Raw genomic sequence first — 16,525 nt, 5'->3', positions numbered from 1 at the left:
TAATATTAGTCTAAATCATTCCGCTCATAGACCTTATTACTGATTATTTTTTCACCTACCATCCCCTCCCAGTGGTCATCTCATTACACTGGTCTTTCTGGCCGACGGAGATCTTCAGATTCATAGGCAGTACTGATCATGCTCTTCAAAAGAAAGGAAGGGTGAAAGGTAGTGCTCCATCAGAAGCCAGATAGATAGATCTGTCCTGGAGAATAGAATTTTATACCGTCAGAATATACAAACAGACCTACTACTGCCTGCAGGCCAAGTCACAGGTCAGGAAATAGTTTGTTTTCTGTATCTGGAAACCATGGTTTCAGTGTCCTCACAAAGAGGCAGGAAAAAGCTATAACCCAAATGACTCAGTTATTTTCAAAATTGAATAGATTATAGGTTGAAAATATTTCCTGAATGTGGGGAAATAAAATTACCGTCACAGGGAATGATTCTGCTAACTGTATAATGTGTGTAAATATTTGATAAGCCCACCGCCTCTGGTAGTTTAAGTGATTAGCTATCCAAATCATTTTTTTAAATAAATCTTCTTAACTCAAGAAGGTCCTCTCTTCTCCTTTTAGCTCTAGATATACATATTTCCCTTTACTTTCCAGTGTGTACATAGAAGTGCTTTCCCCAAACTGAGGGAGATCAAATACTCACATCTCCTTGGTTACCAAGAATAATTGAGTATTTCAAATATGAGATGAGCTTGAAATAGGGAAAAACTTCAGTATATTTCTATTTCTTAAATCGTTCTAAGCATACGAACAGCTGGGGGTAGGGGGATGATGAATGCCAATAATAAAAGTTCAAATCCAGCTTTTAAATTTCCCCTTTTTAAAAAACTTTATCTCAGTGTAATATAATTATTTATTTTAGCTACCAAATAATGCTGAATTATGATGTGAAAATACTATTTGCATCACTTTTTAAAAAACCTAGGGGAGTAATTGTTTAAATGGTCCTTGCTGCATTCCAGGCTGCTCCCCACTTGGAGAAGGGACGCACCCTTTCTTGCCTGAGCTCGTTGGCATCTTTCCAGAGCCACATCCAGCAGGACCAGGAAGTTGTAAAGGAATTATTTACCATCTTTGAGGTTACTGCTGGATTGAACTCTAAAAACTGTTTATATTATTCCATAAAACTCTTGATTTTAAAAAGAATGGAGAGGACACGTGGCTTTTATAACACTTTGGTTTTTCTAATACTTCTACTTGCAGGGAATGGAGTCAGTGCATATGCAAATGTTTATGTTGATTTATTTTTTTAATTATTTTCTGGCTTTTAACTCACAATTAAGATGGAAGAAATATATGTGATGAAATCTTTTAAACAATTGTGTACTTTTTATTAACTATTAAAACAAGTCTGATATTATAAATATATTGGTCATTAAATTTAGCTATATAGACTTTTAGAAACATAAAGGCTCAAACAAGTGAAGTCTTATAGTTAGATATACCAAATAAAAGTTCCATATACTGCATATGAAGAAAGTAGTATTTACTGAAAACAAAAACTTTTAACTAGAATGATAAAGTCATTAAAGTTGAGTTTTAGCAGTCTGTAGCATTAAGGTTCGTGTTTTTCCAGGAGTAGCTCAGTTTTCTGAATATAAATTTAGGTGTTTATATACCTTTAAATTAAACTTCTAAAATATGAAGAAACTTAGAACTATGTCTTTTACTGTTTTCAAGTGTAAATCACTATTGCATATTTATTTTTAAGCCTATTGTGTTGGAAGGAAGTAGACAACCCTTGTGAACTTGCGGTTGTATGCAGAATTATCAGAGAGTAGGCTGCCTCCTGGATGTCTTAGAATGAGACTGGCAGTGAATTGGAGAGATGTGGGAAGCAGGAAACGTTCGCTTGCGACAGCTGTCCTCAGTGCTTTGTGTGAGAATGAGGTGTGTATCAGGGAAACACAAACAACAGAAGTCAGTTAAAATAAAAACTCTTACCATCTACTTGTTAATGTTTGGAGCTGCACATTTTCCTAAGAAAAGGATCTTAAAAATCAGGTAAATGCAAAATGGGAATCCTGGGGGATTTAAACGAATCCAGTCAGAAACTATAATGAAGTTTTTACAAAAAAATCAAAAATGGGCTTTTCAGCAGTTAGAATGTTGACTTTATGAATTAAAGGACAGCAGAGTGGCTTCTTGCCCAGGCTATAGCAAACATAAAGTGTCATTTCAGGCTCCCTGCTCAGATCAGCCAGAATGACAATTGTGCTACTAAAATCTGTTTGCATTAGTGGCAAACGGTAGAAGAAACAGTTCAAACTGGATTCAGACTCAATATAGAGTTGCCTCTGGAATGTTTTGTACCAAATGTTGTCTGCTGGATTTTTTTCTGCCCACTTGTGTATTAAATTATTTTGACTTCAAAAAAGTATAGCAGTTAAATGTTCTATAAGTGAGTCAGCTGTTCCAATCTGATGAAATAAAAAAAAAAAAAGCTCTCATTTTCTATTTCCTCTTCCTTTTCTGAAAACAAAGTTTTTTAAAGACATAAATTTTATGGCTTTACTTTTTAAACTTGAAACATTTTCTTTTTACATAAAATTTTGTATTGTAGATTCATTTTTTCCTACTTATTCAATTCCCCTCCACTTACCTAATTATCTCTTACACATATATCTGGAAAGTGTTTATTAAATATTATAGTATTAACTGAACTTGATGGAATTATCTCAAAAAAATTCGCCAGTGCAGTTTCATAGTAAGAGTAACACCATGAGGTGGGAATGTATATGTTCATATAGAGCTGTCGGTGTTTGTAAGGAATGAGGATGTATAAAGCATTGTTGCTATAGCCACCTCCTTCATCCTTAGCTTTCAAATAGCCCAGTAAGACAAAACCTAATTTGTTATCCATTGATTGTTTAAATGTAGCCAAAACACAAAGTATACATTAAATACGATTATTTCATCATTAAGCATTTATTGAGCATGTACTGTATATATGTCAAGGACTGTTTAAAGCTCTTTAGAATCATTAATAAACAAAACAAAGATTCTTACATTCATGGAGTTTACATACTAGCCAGGGAAAGTAAAATAAATGTAATAAGTAATTTATATGATATGATAAAAAGCGATATGTGCTATAGAGAAAAGTAAAAGATCAACAGTACGTGAAAGGATCGTATGAACATCACCGGAGGCGAGCGTATTTACTGCAGTAGTGTCTGTTAAGCATTAAGCAGAGCAATGAGGGGTGAGGACAGAGCCAGCCAGATTTCTAAATCTAAGTAGGACTAGTCTGGAATTCATGTCTGTATTGAGCATTACATGTAGGGCACTCTGATTTACTCTGAAGGGATTGGGTTATCAAAGATGAATCAGATGTTGCCTTCTTGCCCTCAAGAACCTCCTATAATTTAATAAGGGAAGACAGACATGTAAACAAATAGCTCAATAACACAAGTTCTAATTAGCAATATGTGTATATGGTTGCTGAAAAGAAGACACAATTAATCTGACTTAGGGATCAGTTGGGGAAGCAGAGCAAGTGTAGCCTGAGCAAATTTTGACAAGGAGTGAGAGGTCTGACAAAATATGATAAAGACTTTTTCTCAGAAAGTGGCTTGCAAATGGAAAAGATTGAAGTGACTGTGAGGGAGAGAACAACTACATACAAATAGTAGAACAAAGAGCCACAGCTAACAGAATTTTAGGTCTCTTGGCTGATCTTTCCAGTATTTATCTCTTATGCCTTAAATAATGAATTTGAAGGGACAAGAATTTTTTAAATGATAACAGAGAAACTTAAAATAGGACTAAGAAGAAGAAGAATTTGGTAAGGAAAAACAGTAATAATTATTTTGGATTATTTAATAAAGAAAATAGTGATAGATTCAGAGACAACAACAAAGAAGATATTAATTGCTAAAATAAAAAAAAGAATGAATGTTTTCATAAACTTAGGTAGCACCATGATTTAGTCGCGGTTCAGATTAAAGCAATAGTTCCCATTGGCTAATTTCAGACCTGTCTAAGCCCTGAATCACAACTTCACAGCACTTGATAATTGAATATCACTGCTTTTCCTTGATTCACTTTGCCTGTGAGTATTTGGATTTGTCAAAGAATGAACTATTCATAAAGCTCAGTAATCACAATATTTGTCTTTTTCCTGTAATGTCATCTGTCCGAAATAGAGAAATGTGCTCATTCCACAATATATATACCCCATCTCTTGGCTTTGTGAAATAAAGTAATAAAACAATTGATATTCGTTTTCCTAGGAATTACTGTGGTAAAGATTAGTTTAGTAAAACTTAAGTTCACACTAAACATCTATATTTTACAAAAATTGCCAACAGATCATCATTGAATTTAAGAAGTTAAACATGTCAAACCAAGGCTGTGGCTAAAACTATTTGCCAGAAGATTTTTTTTAATACAAGAGAATTTAAATAGATTATGTAACTGTTATTTAACTTAAATCTGTACTCAAATCATAGATCTCCCTTAGTTTAATCTTTAAAAGATTCATAGATGGATAAGATATAAAAAAGAAAGATGGACCCTAGGCATTTTTTCCTTGCAAAATAGCTTTTTGCTCCACTCCACATTGTATATTTCTATACCATTCTACCTACAATTAATGAATGATATGCATTCTCATTTTATTAAAACATATCAAACCATTTTAGTGGGTTGACCCTTAGAATTGTTTTTGTAAAAGAACCCCGCTGGACCTTGCTTTAAAATTATGTACGCTGCCATTAATATTGCCATAATGGTAACCAAAAATTGTCATTCACCCGACTGTTAAGGTTTCCTTTGAATTTTGTTTTAATGTGAATAAAAGATTCTCATTGATCTTCTTTTCATATTACTCTTCAGTATATCAGCTTTAAAAATATCTAATAAGTACTTATTACAAAAACAAATTTGGGGGTCTTGTTTATTCTTATCTTTTCGTTTCTTACTTTGGAGAATATTTTAAGTGCTAAGATGTATTAGTTTGTGACATGCAGGGCACTTACCTTTACTTTGCATTAGCAAGGCCTTTCTTTATAGCTCACTGTTTGATTACTGTCCTTCAAAGCCATAAACAGCAGGGAGTTGAGGGAAAGTGACAAAGTTGAGTGAGGGGTGGAAAATAAGCCTTTTAAGGAAGAGTTAAGTCTGTTTAGCTTTAAAAAGGGATGAAGGTACAATGCAAACAGCACTCACTCAATTGAGAGTCAAGATCACTGCTTTCAAAGGCTGGCTCAACTACGAGTGAGTGATTCACTTTAGACAAGTCATTTTACTGCCTCCTAATCTGTAAAATGAGGGGATTTGACTAGATTGGTGTCAACAAACTTTTTATTAAAAGACCAGCTAGTAAGTATTTTAGGCTTTGCAGGCCAAGTAACTTCTGTCGCAACTACTCAACTCTTTTGTAAATGAATACTTAAATGAACAGACAAGGCTATTTATTTTATTAATTTGCTGACTTCTGGACCAGATGGCCTTTAAGATTCCTTTCACATTTGCATTCTGTGATAATGCTTTATTATCAACATCATATATATGAAAGAGGTTGCTGTCTAGGTTATTTTCTATGCTGTTATCAGTCAGGGGATAGCCAGGAGACAGAAACCACACAGTTATTTAAACAGACAATTTGACATGTAAAGAATTGTTGTTAACTAGATCTTAAATTACAGAAAGGGTTAAAGGAGAACAGCGAAGTATCATGAACTAAGCGACTGCAGGAAGCAGCTACCACCTTTGAGCCTGAGGAACAAGGAGACGATGAGGTTAAACTGTCAAAGACTGAAGGAAAAACCCACAAAGCCGAAACTCATCCCTGTGAACTGGGCCCTGCTCAATGAGAACTAATATGTCTGAGTTCCAAGGAAGACTCCGTATCTGATGTGACTTCTGAGGGCTCCCTTCCTTTGGTAGCTACGCACCTATGAATAAAGAACCAAACAAGGAAACAGACTTTGATTAAAGCAAGAGGGATAAGAAAAACTAATTCACAGAACCACATTAGAACACAGTGGGAATAGTGTAAGAGTCATCCTCCCCAGTGTTTTTAAATAAAAGATTAGTTATCGACTCTGGATAGTTTTAATTTCAGAATGCAGAGATCAAGATTATCTTTATTCCTCTGATATTCTTTCTCCTCTAGTGTGTAATGTGGCATTTGACTTCTCTTTCTTGGTTTAAGTTCCCTAGACCAGCTTTCAAAGACTTTTATTTCCTTATGAAAACTCTATCTGTAATTTGGTACGTCTTTTGTCTGAGTTTCCAGTAGACCCAGGTAACTCAGACAATTGCAACAATTGAAGGATAAGGGAAATATGTATCTCCTGCACTTGTTTTCTCTTATCCTGCCTTCTGTTTTCTCCATCGCTTCTCTCTTTCAGCTCATAGAGCACTATGTGACTTTCTTTGTGCCACTTATCATAACCTACTTTGTATTATTGTTGTTGTGTCTTATCCTGATTGGGGCAGTACTTCATTGGAGCTCAAAAGCCAAGGAAGAGTGATCACAGTTTGCTCCTCTCACCCATTCAAAAAAGTCACCAGAGGTAAACAAGGCAACTAAGCCAGGGAGGGCACCAAGAACAGTGCCTGGCACATGGTAGGATCTCAGTAAATAATTGTCATTGAATAACTGACCTAACCCCCAGCACAGTATCTTACATAGTTAGCAACCAATTGGATTAATGGTTTAAATAATGATTTATAAGTGCTAGACAACCATTTTCTGAAAGAAATTTGTTGTTGTTGTTTTCTTTTTTGTTAAAAGTTATTTTGTCTTCAGTGCTTCCTGATTCTTGATTTTCTCACTTTTTGGTTCATTGTAAGTGGACCTAACAGCTCTCAATATATAGCAGTGCCAATACTCAGTTTTTTCCTCTATCTTCTGCCATTTCCGCTCTCTCGTGGCTGGGTTAGGGATTAAAAGATTTAAAGATGCAATATGAGGCCATTAGTATTTGATTATCTTGAGAGAGCAACAGAATATTTTTTGGAATTCATGGACATTGGCAGTTCCCTAAATGCTGTTTGGCAATTCTCTGTCCATTGTCCCAGGTGTCCACATTTCTCACACACACACACACACACACACACACACACACACACGAAAATTGTTTTCAGATTCTTTACCATGAAGAGAAAATGTTGAAAATAGAGCTTCGTGTTTTTCTTACAGCTCAATATAATTTGAAGCAGGTTTCTCCACTGATGATGTTTATATCTTGTACTGCAAATGAGATTTGTGACCCAAAAGAAGCAAAAATGAATAATCTTTGTTGTCAGATACTAATGTTTGCCAACTTGTTGCTAGTACTCTCCATAAGCTCAGGCAGTTGATAGTGATGAAGGAGCTGAAGACAGCTCTTGACATGTTTCCCTGGCATGTGTTCTTGACACAGATGAAGATTTTGAGTTCAGCAAACTCTTGGTAAATGTATTTGCTGGCATAATCTCATTATAGAGTTTGGGAGATACAGATGAACTGAAAGTTCTTGAAAACTTACATATTCTGACTAAACTTTCTGTCTTGTCAGCCACAAGTTCGGCCCATCTGGAGGACCTTGCTTACCTGGATGAGCAAAGACATACACCTTTGAGAACTTCTCTTCGAATGCCAAGACAGACCATGGGCGGTGTTCGCACACAACAGGATTTAAGAGGTTAGAACCACAGGAGGGCTTTGCCCAGGAAAAAATGGAATTGGGCTGTAGGCAAAAATTCCTTTGTTTCCAATTTCCACTTTTATTTAAACCTCCCTTAAGGCATGAGCATGTAACCATAGAAGAGAAAGATAAATACAAATAGATTGCCCAAAGGAGTTGTAATTACCAACCAAACAAATCTTATATCCTTTGCAGATAGTGTCTCTACTTATTGTTTACATTAATAATTAAAGATGGAGTTTGTCCATTGATAAAGGTACTATGATATTAGAGTTTCCGTTTCTTAAAATTATCTTTTCTTTCAAGAGGTTTTCTTTCAGCAGTCTAAATGGTTAGTACATGCCATCCTGATAAGTGCATTAATCCATCAGAGACTGGATGTTTACTTAGCAGTATTTTGCCTTCTAAAATCAGCATACTTTAATTTAGAACTCTGAGGCCCTGGACAATAATCTTCCCTCAAAAAGTAACATATTATCTTGATTACTGTTTACATATGTACTCTGTGGCTTATGATATGACTTAAAACACATTAACAAGAAAGGAAAGCAAACTTGGACAGTCATTATGTTTCCATAGACCTGCTTGGCAAGTTTTTATACCCAAAACATTGCACTTTATTGTAGAAACAGAATCATATTGTTTTCCTAGCATAATTTTTTAAAAACATGTCATATCATGCCTGCTAATTTTATTTAAAGAAACATACAAATTGCAGTCATATTTCGGTTTTATATCTTTTTCTTCTGCTGCTTATGGTTGAAGTAGAACAGCTTTACCCAAAATAAGTAATAAAATGATTGAAAACCTTTTTTAGTATAAATTAACATATATCTTTCTACATTAGAAGTATATCTTTCTGTATTTTAAAATATTATTCAAACAAGTCATATGAAATAGTTTTTGAAGAATTCTGGTTTTAAATGACCCTGGATCTTCGGAGAAGGCACTTAATGGACATTTATAGTGTATTCAGTAGGTACTAAATTTACTGACTGATTTCAATTATAGAGATTATCTGAAATAATATTTTTTAAATATATGTCTAAAGAGGTGGCAAGCATTTATTAGATGCTTCATACAGGCAGTCTTGTACTCATCTGTTTAAAGCAGTGATTCTCAAACTTTTTGGTCCCAGGATCCCTTTACACACTTAAAACATTTGAGGACCCCAAACTTGTGTTTATATGAGTTATATCTATTGATATTATCATTATTAATTAAAACTGAGAAATTTTTAAAATATTGATTTATTTTTTAAAAACAACAGTAGACTTGTTATGTATTAACATCATACAAGCCCTGGAAAATTTCACTATACACTGTGAGAGAATGAGAGTGGAAAAAGACAAATAACCTCTGAGTATTATGAAAATAGTTTTGACTTTTTGGACCCCCTGAAAGTGTCTTGAGAACCCCCAGTGGTCCTGAATCACATTTTCAAGAATAATTTGTTTAGAGGTTACCGTAATTAAAGGTAAATTTTATGCCTTTAGAACCACGTAGTCTGTTTACAGATGCAAAAAAATATAGTTTGAGAATTGGTTAGAAGTTGTTCATGAACATGGTACAAGCATAGTTTATTTAACAATTGCCTTCATAGTAACTGCAGTTGTTTGATCATAATGGGTAATCCTTTGCTTGCTGAAATAAAAGTTGCTGGAGTAACATCCAAGCTAGAATTTGGATCTTCAAGTGGGGCATTAACATTAACATTTGCCTCATTGGTGAAGTCTTTTTTCTTTACTTAAGGCAGCTGTTTTAAACAGCTGTTCTGCCAATATTGATGTTTCCAGAGACCCAACTCAACAATGGAGAGGTCACATAAGTGCACTGTCCAGGATCCCATTGCAGCAAGTTACTAGATTCCTAGCTGTCAATCATCCAAGAGCTTGAGCTTTGATGATAAAATGGCTATGGAAGATTGTGTACTAGCGCAAATTATATAGCTGGCTAACCGTCCACAGGTGCCTTTTCTAGTCCCAAAGCCTGACATCCTTGACAGATATTAATTTGAAACCTTATTAAAGTTTTTAATTCCAGTTTTTAAAATTATTTCGGGGTCCATTTTTAAAAATTTAATTGTCAGTATGTTAATGTGGAGTTAACGCTAGAAATTATCCACCTGAAACCGTTCACTCTTTCTGACCATCTTAATGGAATCCCTTATTCCCCAGAAAAAGACAAACTAAATTTGCTGGCTAGGAAAAGGATGGAAGAGGCTGTTGGTTTTTATGGATAAATGGAATAAACTTTGTGATGGAATATATAAAGGGAAGAAGGGAGAATTAAAACATATAAAACAAATGATAGCATAATGACTTTGAATAGTAGCTACTTGGAGTAAATTAACAATAAATTATTAATGATAAGACTCTAACCTGCCAGATATTAAATCATAATCACATTATTCTGCTTGAAGAGATTACACATTCCTAATTAAAACTTATTTCTCCAAATATATGCTGCTTTCCGTAGGACTTTTACTAAATTCCATTATATAAGTGGCCATTTGCAGGCATTGGGGTTTAAGTAATAGCTGCTTTAATAGATACTAGTTTGAAGGGTGTATGTGCAAATGATAGTCTGACTCATTGGCAGAATTTTTGTGAAATTGACCCTGCCACAGTTAACTTGGCTTTGTCAAAGCAGAGAATTCAGTTTTTATCAAATAAAATCAGTGCTTTACACCATTTGTGAGTCCCTTTTCCAAAACAATGAATCCTTTATGAAGATGACTAAGATGCATGTCATGAGGCTATTACTCTTGCATTAGCCCACTGAGTCACATGTCCCTGAAGTTGCTTAGTCATCTCGATCATTGCCTGGCTGGCTCTCACATTTACAAGGGAATATTCCATCAGTCTTTTTTATCTCTTTGTTCATTGTTTTATTTTTATAAGATTAGATTGTTCTTTTTAGGTAAATTCAAAATCCAGAGCTTTATGGGCATGCATAATTGCCTTACATGTAAGGCAATTATGCATGCCCATAATTGCCTTACATGTAAATATTAGATGGGTAGATTGTAAACCTCACTAGTATGAGGTTGATCTTCTCACCCCCAGCCAGCTATTTTGCAAAACACACTAAAATTTGGAAGTGCAGTATTCAAACTGGATGTCTTTGAATGTCTGCTAGAAACTAGTTTCTGTTTTTTGGAGTAGTCTGGCTGTGATTTTTTTTTTTTTTTTTTTAAAGCAGATCACTACTTGTTAAACTATCTCCAGTTAGGTGCACAAATCTGGTTTTTACATAATCCAGCTTTATTTGGTAAACTCTATCTTAAATTCTGAAAACCCACACAATAGCTAACATACAGCAAAGTTCCCCCGCAAGATCCACAAGGGAGAAATAACCTTTGAGAAAGAGTCTAGAAAGCACATAATCTTCTAATAGGCACACATTGACCTCTTGTATTACACTACACACGACTTAAAGAAAGGCTGTGGGGTAACATGAAAAAAATTCTAATTATGATATCTAATTCTGCAAAAATAAATAACTGAAAATATTTTAAATACTTTAAGTGCAATAAAGAAAAATAACAAACCATTAAGCCATTTTGATGTTTTGATCTAAATTAGATTTAAAGAACTAGCTTCCCAGTTAATCTATCATTTTTTTCTTCAAAAGTGAAAAAATCTTATTGAAGATTAGCCATAATGCCAACAAATTTACTTAGGTAACACTTTGCACAACATTTTTTTTTGATTCAGTAGAATGATCTAAGCGTTCCAGTCTTTTAGTATGTAAAAGACTTTTATGGAATAACTTCCCCAGTACTAATAAAATACAGAACCAAAGAATTTCCTTTGTAGGACCATAGCTATTTCATCACTGAGAATTCACTTAAAAATAGTTAATCTTAAATTTCAAATAATTAGCCAGTTTTGATGCTCCAATAAAAATAAATCTGTGTCTCACCTTCAAGGCTGACGATGTAATAGCACAAAATCATGTTGACATAGTTATATCATTTTATCAAAGGTTTCACATTTTAAAAGCATTACTGTTTTTATATTTCCCTTACATTTTGTGGTACTAAATATGAGGAGATGTGTAAAAAGTAGCAACATTTGGAAAAGTTAGGTTTTCCCTATTTCTTCTACTGTTGTCCAAAGATCTTTGTTCCCTTTCTGAAAATTCCACTTAGCAATGACTTCAGGTTTTTCTCAAAAAAAAATATTTTCCTATGAGACCAATGTCAGAGAGCTAAAATTTAATATAAGTTATTCAGAGTCAAAGTGTTATTTTCTAGGGTAAAATAAGCCTTTCCCCTTTTTTATCCCCACATTAATAGAATACAATGAACTTCTTAAAACACTAAGACAAATGTTGAGAATGGAACACTTTTAAACAGATATAAAAGTGATAGCTTACATTTATTGGAGTGCTTATTCGTTATAGACATTGTGCTTGGGGCTTAAAACATGTTCTTATTTAATCCTCACACTCTTTGATGTAAGTAGTGGTAGTAAGGAAATAGGGACTTAGCGAGGTTAAATAACTTGCTTAAGGTTACATGTCTAGTAATTGGCAGTGCCAGGATCCGTTTCATATCTGGCAGACTCTAGAGCCTCTGCTCTTAAACACCATGCTTTATATACTATGTCATAGACAATATAATATAATAGGCAGCAGGCAACATAATAATAGCAGTATAATGGCTAATTGTAGATATTCAATACTCTGGGGCTTTAGATGGGAAACAGAGTTGCATATATACACTAATTGCCAGATGGCTGTCTTTTCATCAGGGGCTATGATCAGAGAGGACACCACAGTGATTCATACATAAGCCCAAAACAGTTCCTTCTTTCTTATTTCTGTTAATAGTACCCCAGTTTCCCTCTCATTCAGGCTTTAAATCCTGGAGTCAGCTTAGAATCACCATCTTCATTATCTCCTATATCCAGTCATTTTCTTTGCCCTGAGGGTTCTCCTGTCAGAATTTCTTACACTCTTCCCTGTTCCCCATTCTCAGTACAGCTAATTAGCTTGTCTCCCTGCTCCAAGACTTTCCATGGTCTAAGGAAGCTAATGCCTGGCTGCCAAATTATTCTTTCTAAAATGCAGCTCACATAATGTCTTTTTTCTGTCTTAGGTTATCATTGCTGTCATTCTTGTCTAGTATAGAAATTAGAAAAATTAAAAAGTAGTTTTGGAGAAGACAGGTTATGGTATGTTTTTACCTTTAAAATTAACTCTGTTGATACATAAGAAAAGCTATAGAACTTTTTGAGAAATGGACACTGCCAGATGGGCCATGAACCAGAACATGTGATGAACAGGAACTAAAGGAGCAACTATACTAAGATAATGTATGAGAAAGTGCCTAGACAATGCTTAATGAATTTTATTAATTCATCAAAAAAAAAAGAGACTAAAATCACTTCCATGTCCGTTGAGAATTAACACAATAAAATGTATAGTACTGTCCTTTTCCATATGAGTCACTGACAGCAGCTCAGTGTTTTTTGCTGTGTTAACTGAACCATTACAGGGGAGACAAGTAGAGTATAAGAAAGAAGAAATGGAGAAATAAATATATGTTAAATCATATTCAAGATAAGGGTGGAAACTTAATTCTAATGTGAAAGATATCTAGAACCCAAAAGTATAGGAGTTATAATTAAAAGAAATTACTTTGGCATCTATATTTTAAAGTACTTAAAAAGAAATAGAATAAACATGAGAGAAAATATTTGCAAATCATGTAACTAATAAGGGGTTAATATCTAAAATATATAATGAAATCCTACAACTCAATAGCAAAAAAAGCAAATAACCTAATTAAAAAGTGGGCAAAGGACTTGAATAGACATTTCTCCAAAGAAAACATACAGATGGCCAACAGGTAGATAAAAAGACACTCAACATTACTAACCATTAGAAAAATGAAAATGAAAATGGCAGTGAGATAAACTTTGCATCTATTAGAATGGTCATTATCAAAAAACAAAATAACAGGTGTTGACAAAGAAATGGGAAAATTGGAACCCTTGTGTACTGCTATTAGGATGTAAAATAGTATAGCTGCTACAGAAGACAGTATCCTGGTTCCTTAAAAAATTAAAAACAGAACTACTGCATGATGCAGCAATCCCACTTCTGGGTATTTACTCAAAAGAATTGAAATCAAGATCTCGAAGAGACATTCCCACTCTCATTTATTGCAGTGTTATTTACAATAGTGAAGAAGTAAAAATAGCCTAACCACCGATGAATGAATGGATAATGTGGCATATACATATAATGGAATATTATTCAGCCATAAAAAAATTAGGTATTATTAATCCTCCAGGGTTGTATTTTTTCAGAGCTATTTTGGATATTCTAGGTTCTTTGTATTTCCATATGAAACCTTATAAAGTTCTATCAGAAAAGCCCACTGGAATTTTGATGAAGATTGCATTGGATCTGTAGATGAATTGGGGGAAAATTGACTTCTTATCAATATCGAATCTTCCAATCCATGAACATAATATATCTCTTCAGTCATATGGGTCTTCCTTAATTTCTCTCAGCAGTGTTTTTTAGTTTTCAAGGTACAGAAGTTGAAAATATTACATCATATTTATCCCTCTGTATTTCATATTTTATGCTCTTATAAATAGTATTGTTTTCACATTAATTTATAATTGTTCATTGCTAGTACATGGAAGTACAGTTGATTTTTATATATTGCTCTTGTATCATGAAACCTTGCTAGACTCACTTGTTACTTCTAATGGCTTTTTTATAGATTCCATGGGATTTTCTATAGATGATCATGTTGTCTGCAAATACTGTTTTACGTCTTCTTTTTTCTTTTTTTTAATTTCTTACCTTATTACTCTTACTAAAACTGGTACAATATTGAATAAAGATGAAGAGAGCAGAAATCCTTGCCTTATTCTTGATCTTTAGGGGAAAGGAAAGCATTCAGTCTTTCACCGTTAGATATGTTAGTGATAGATAGGTTTTCAGTAGATGTACTTTTTCAGGTTGAGGAAGTTCTCTACTATTCTTAGTTTGCTGAGAGTTGTTTGTTTGTTTTTTTAATCAGGAGTTTATGTTGAATTTTGTCAAATGATTTTTCTACATCTGTGGAAATAATAATATGGTTTTCTTTTTTACTTTGTTAATATTGTGCATCACATTGATTTTCAGATGTTAAACCAACTTTGCATTCCTAGTAAAGTATTACTTTTTTATATATTGGCTTCAACTGGCTACAATTTTAGGGGGTGAGCATCTATGTTCATGAGATATTGGTTTGTAGTTTCCTTGTGATATCTTTGTTGGGTTTTAATACCATAGTAATGAGAAAATATTCTCCTCTCTTTAGTTTTTTATTGTGTTTGTATAAAATTGGTATTATGTCTTCATTAAACAATTGTTACAATTTGCTCATGAAGCCATCAGGGTCTGGAGTTTTCTTTATGGGAAGTTTTTAACTATCATTTCAATTAATTTAGTAGCTATAAGGCTATTCAGGTTATGTGTTTCTTTTTTAGTGAACTTTGGCAGTTTGTGTCTTTCAAGAAATTTGTTTAAACTATAGAATTCGTTGGCATAAAGTTGTTTATAATATTTTCTTACCCATTTAGTAATCTGTAGTCACGTAACTATTCTCATCCTTGATTTTATTCTCATTGGTATGTTATCTTCTCTCTTTTTTCCTGATTAACCTTCTTAAAGGTTTATCAGTTTTATTGATCTTACTAAATATTTTCATTGTTTTTCTGTCATTTTCCTGTTTACTGTTTTGTTTATTTCCTCCGATTTTTATTATTTTCTTCTGCTTTCTGGGTTTTTTTTTTCCCCTTTGTTTTCAAATATGCTAAGGTAAAAGCTGAGGTTGATATATAAGACCTTCTTTTGTAATACAGGCTAGTGTTATAAATTTCTTTCTAAGTACTGCTTTAGCTACATTTCACAGATTTTGTGATTTCATTTTTATTCAGTTTAAAATCTAATTTGCTTTTTGCTTTCTTTTTGACTCATGCATATGTCTAGGAGAATTTCTATATGTATTTCTGTTATCGATTCCTAATTTAGTTCTGTTATGAACCAAAGACATACTTTGTATGGCATGAATTCTTTTAAATTTATACGGAATTTTTTTTTTTTGAGCCAAACTGTGGTCTTTCTTGATAAGTATTTCATGTGCAGTTGAAATAATCTGCGATTTTAGCATAGATAGTTCTATAAATATCAAGTAGTTCAAGTCGATTGATTGTTTTGTTCAACATTTCTATATATTGCTGATTTTCCATCTACTTATTTTCTCAATTATTGAAAGAGGGATAATGAAATCTCTGATGACAATTGTGGATTTCTCTATATCGTCTTGGCAGTTTTTGCCTATTGTATTTAGAGCTCTGTTATTAGTTGCATAAATGTTTAGCATTGTTATGTCTTCTTGATGAATCGAATGAATTGACCCATTGATCTTTTTGAAATGGCCTTCTTTATCCTTAACGATTTCCTTTGCTTTGAAATCTACTTTGTCTGATACTAATATAACCATTCCAGCTTTCTGTGGATTTTTGTTAGCATGGTGTATTTTTCTCTCTATTTCTAACCTTTTTGTATATTTATGTTTGAAGTGGGTTTCTTATAAGCAACTTATAGTTGGGTATTAGTTTTTTATCCAAACTTTTAAATGAAATATTTAGACCATTTGCATTTATTTGATTTTTTTTATTTAGGTAGTTTTAAATCTTACATTTTGATATTTGCTTTCCATTTTCCCCTCTATTCCTTACTCTCTTTTCTCACTTTTCCCTATTTTTCTCCTATTTATTGGATTGAGTATTTTTATGAGTCTATATTATGTTCCCAGTTCATTAGTTATACTCTTTGTTTTGGTTTGGTTTT

The 16,525-nt window shown here is 33.4% G+C and overlaps 1 protein-coding gene across 1 annotated transcript in view; it reads left to right on the top strand.

The window, feature by feature from the left end:
• The window catches only part of TANC2 (tetratricopeptide repeat, ankyrin repeat and coiled-coil containing 2), a 264,506-nt gene that overhangs the window by 147,141 nt on the left and 100,840 nt on the right, over positions 1–16,525 (top strand). The window contains exon 7 of the mRNA XM_011368557.2: positions 7,529–7,654. Coding sequence (XP_011366859.1) covers positions 7,529–7,654 — 126 coding nt within the window. The remainder of the gene's footprint in view (positions 1–7,528; positions 7,655–16,525) is intronic.

This window comes from Pteropus vampyrus, unplaced genomic scaffold, assembly GCF_000151845.1.
Source record: "Pteropus vampyrus isolate Shadow unplaced genomic scaffold, Pvam_2.0 Scaffold143, whole genome shotgun sequence".
Lineage (NCBI taxonomy): Eukaryota > Metazoa > Chordata > Mammalia > Chiroptera > Pteropodidae > Pteropus > Pteropus vampyrus.
Note: the sequence above shows the minus strand (reverse complement) of the source record. Positions and strands in the feature narration are given on the sequence as shown.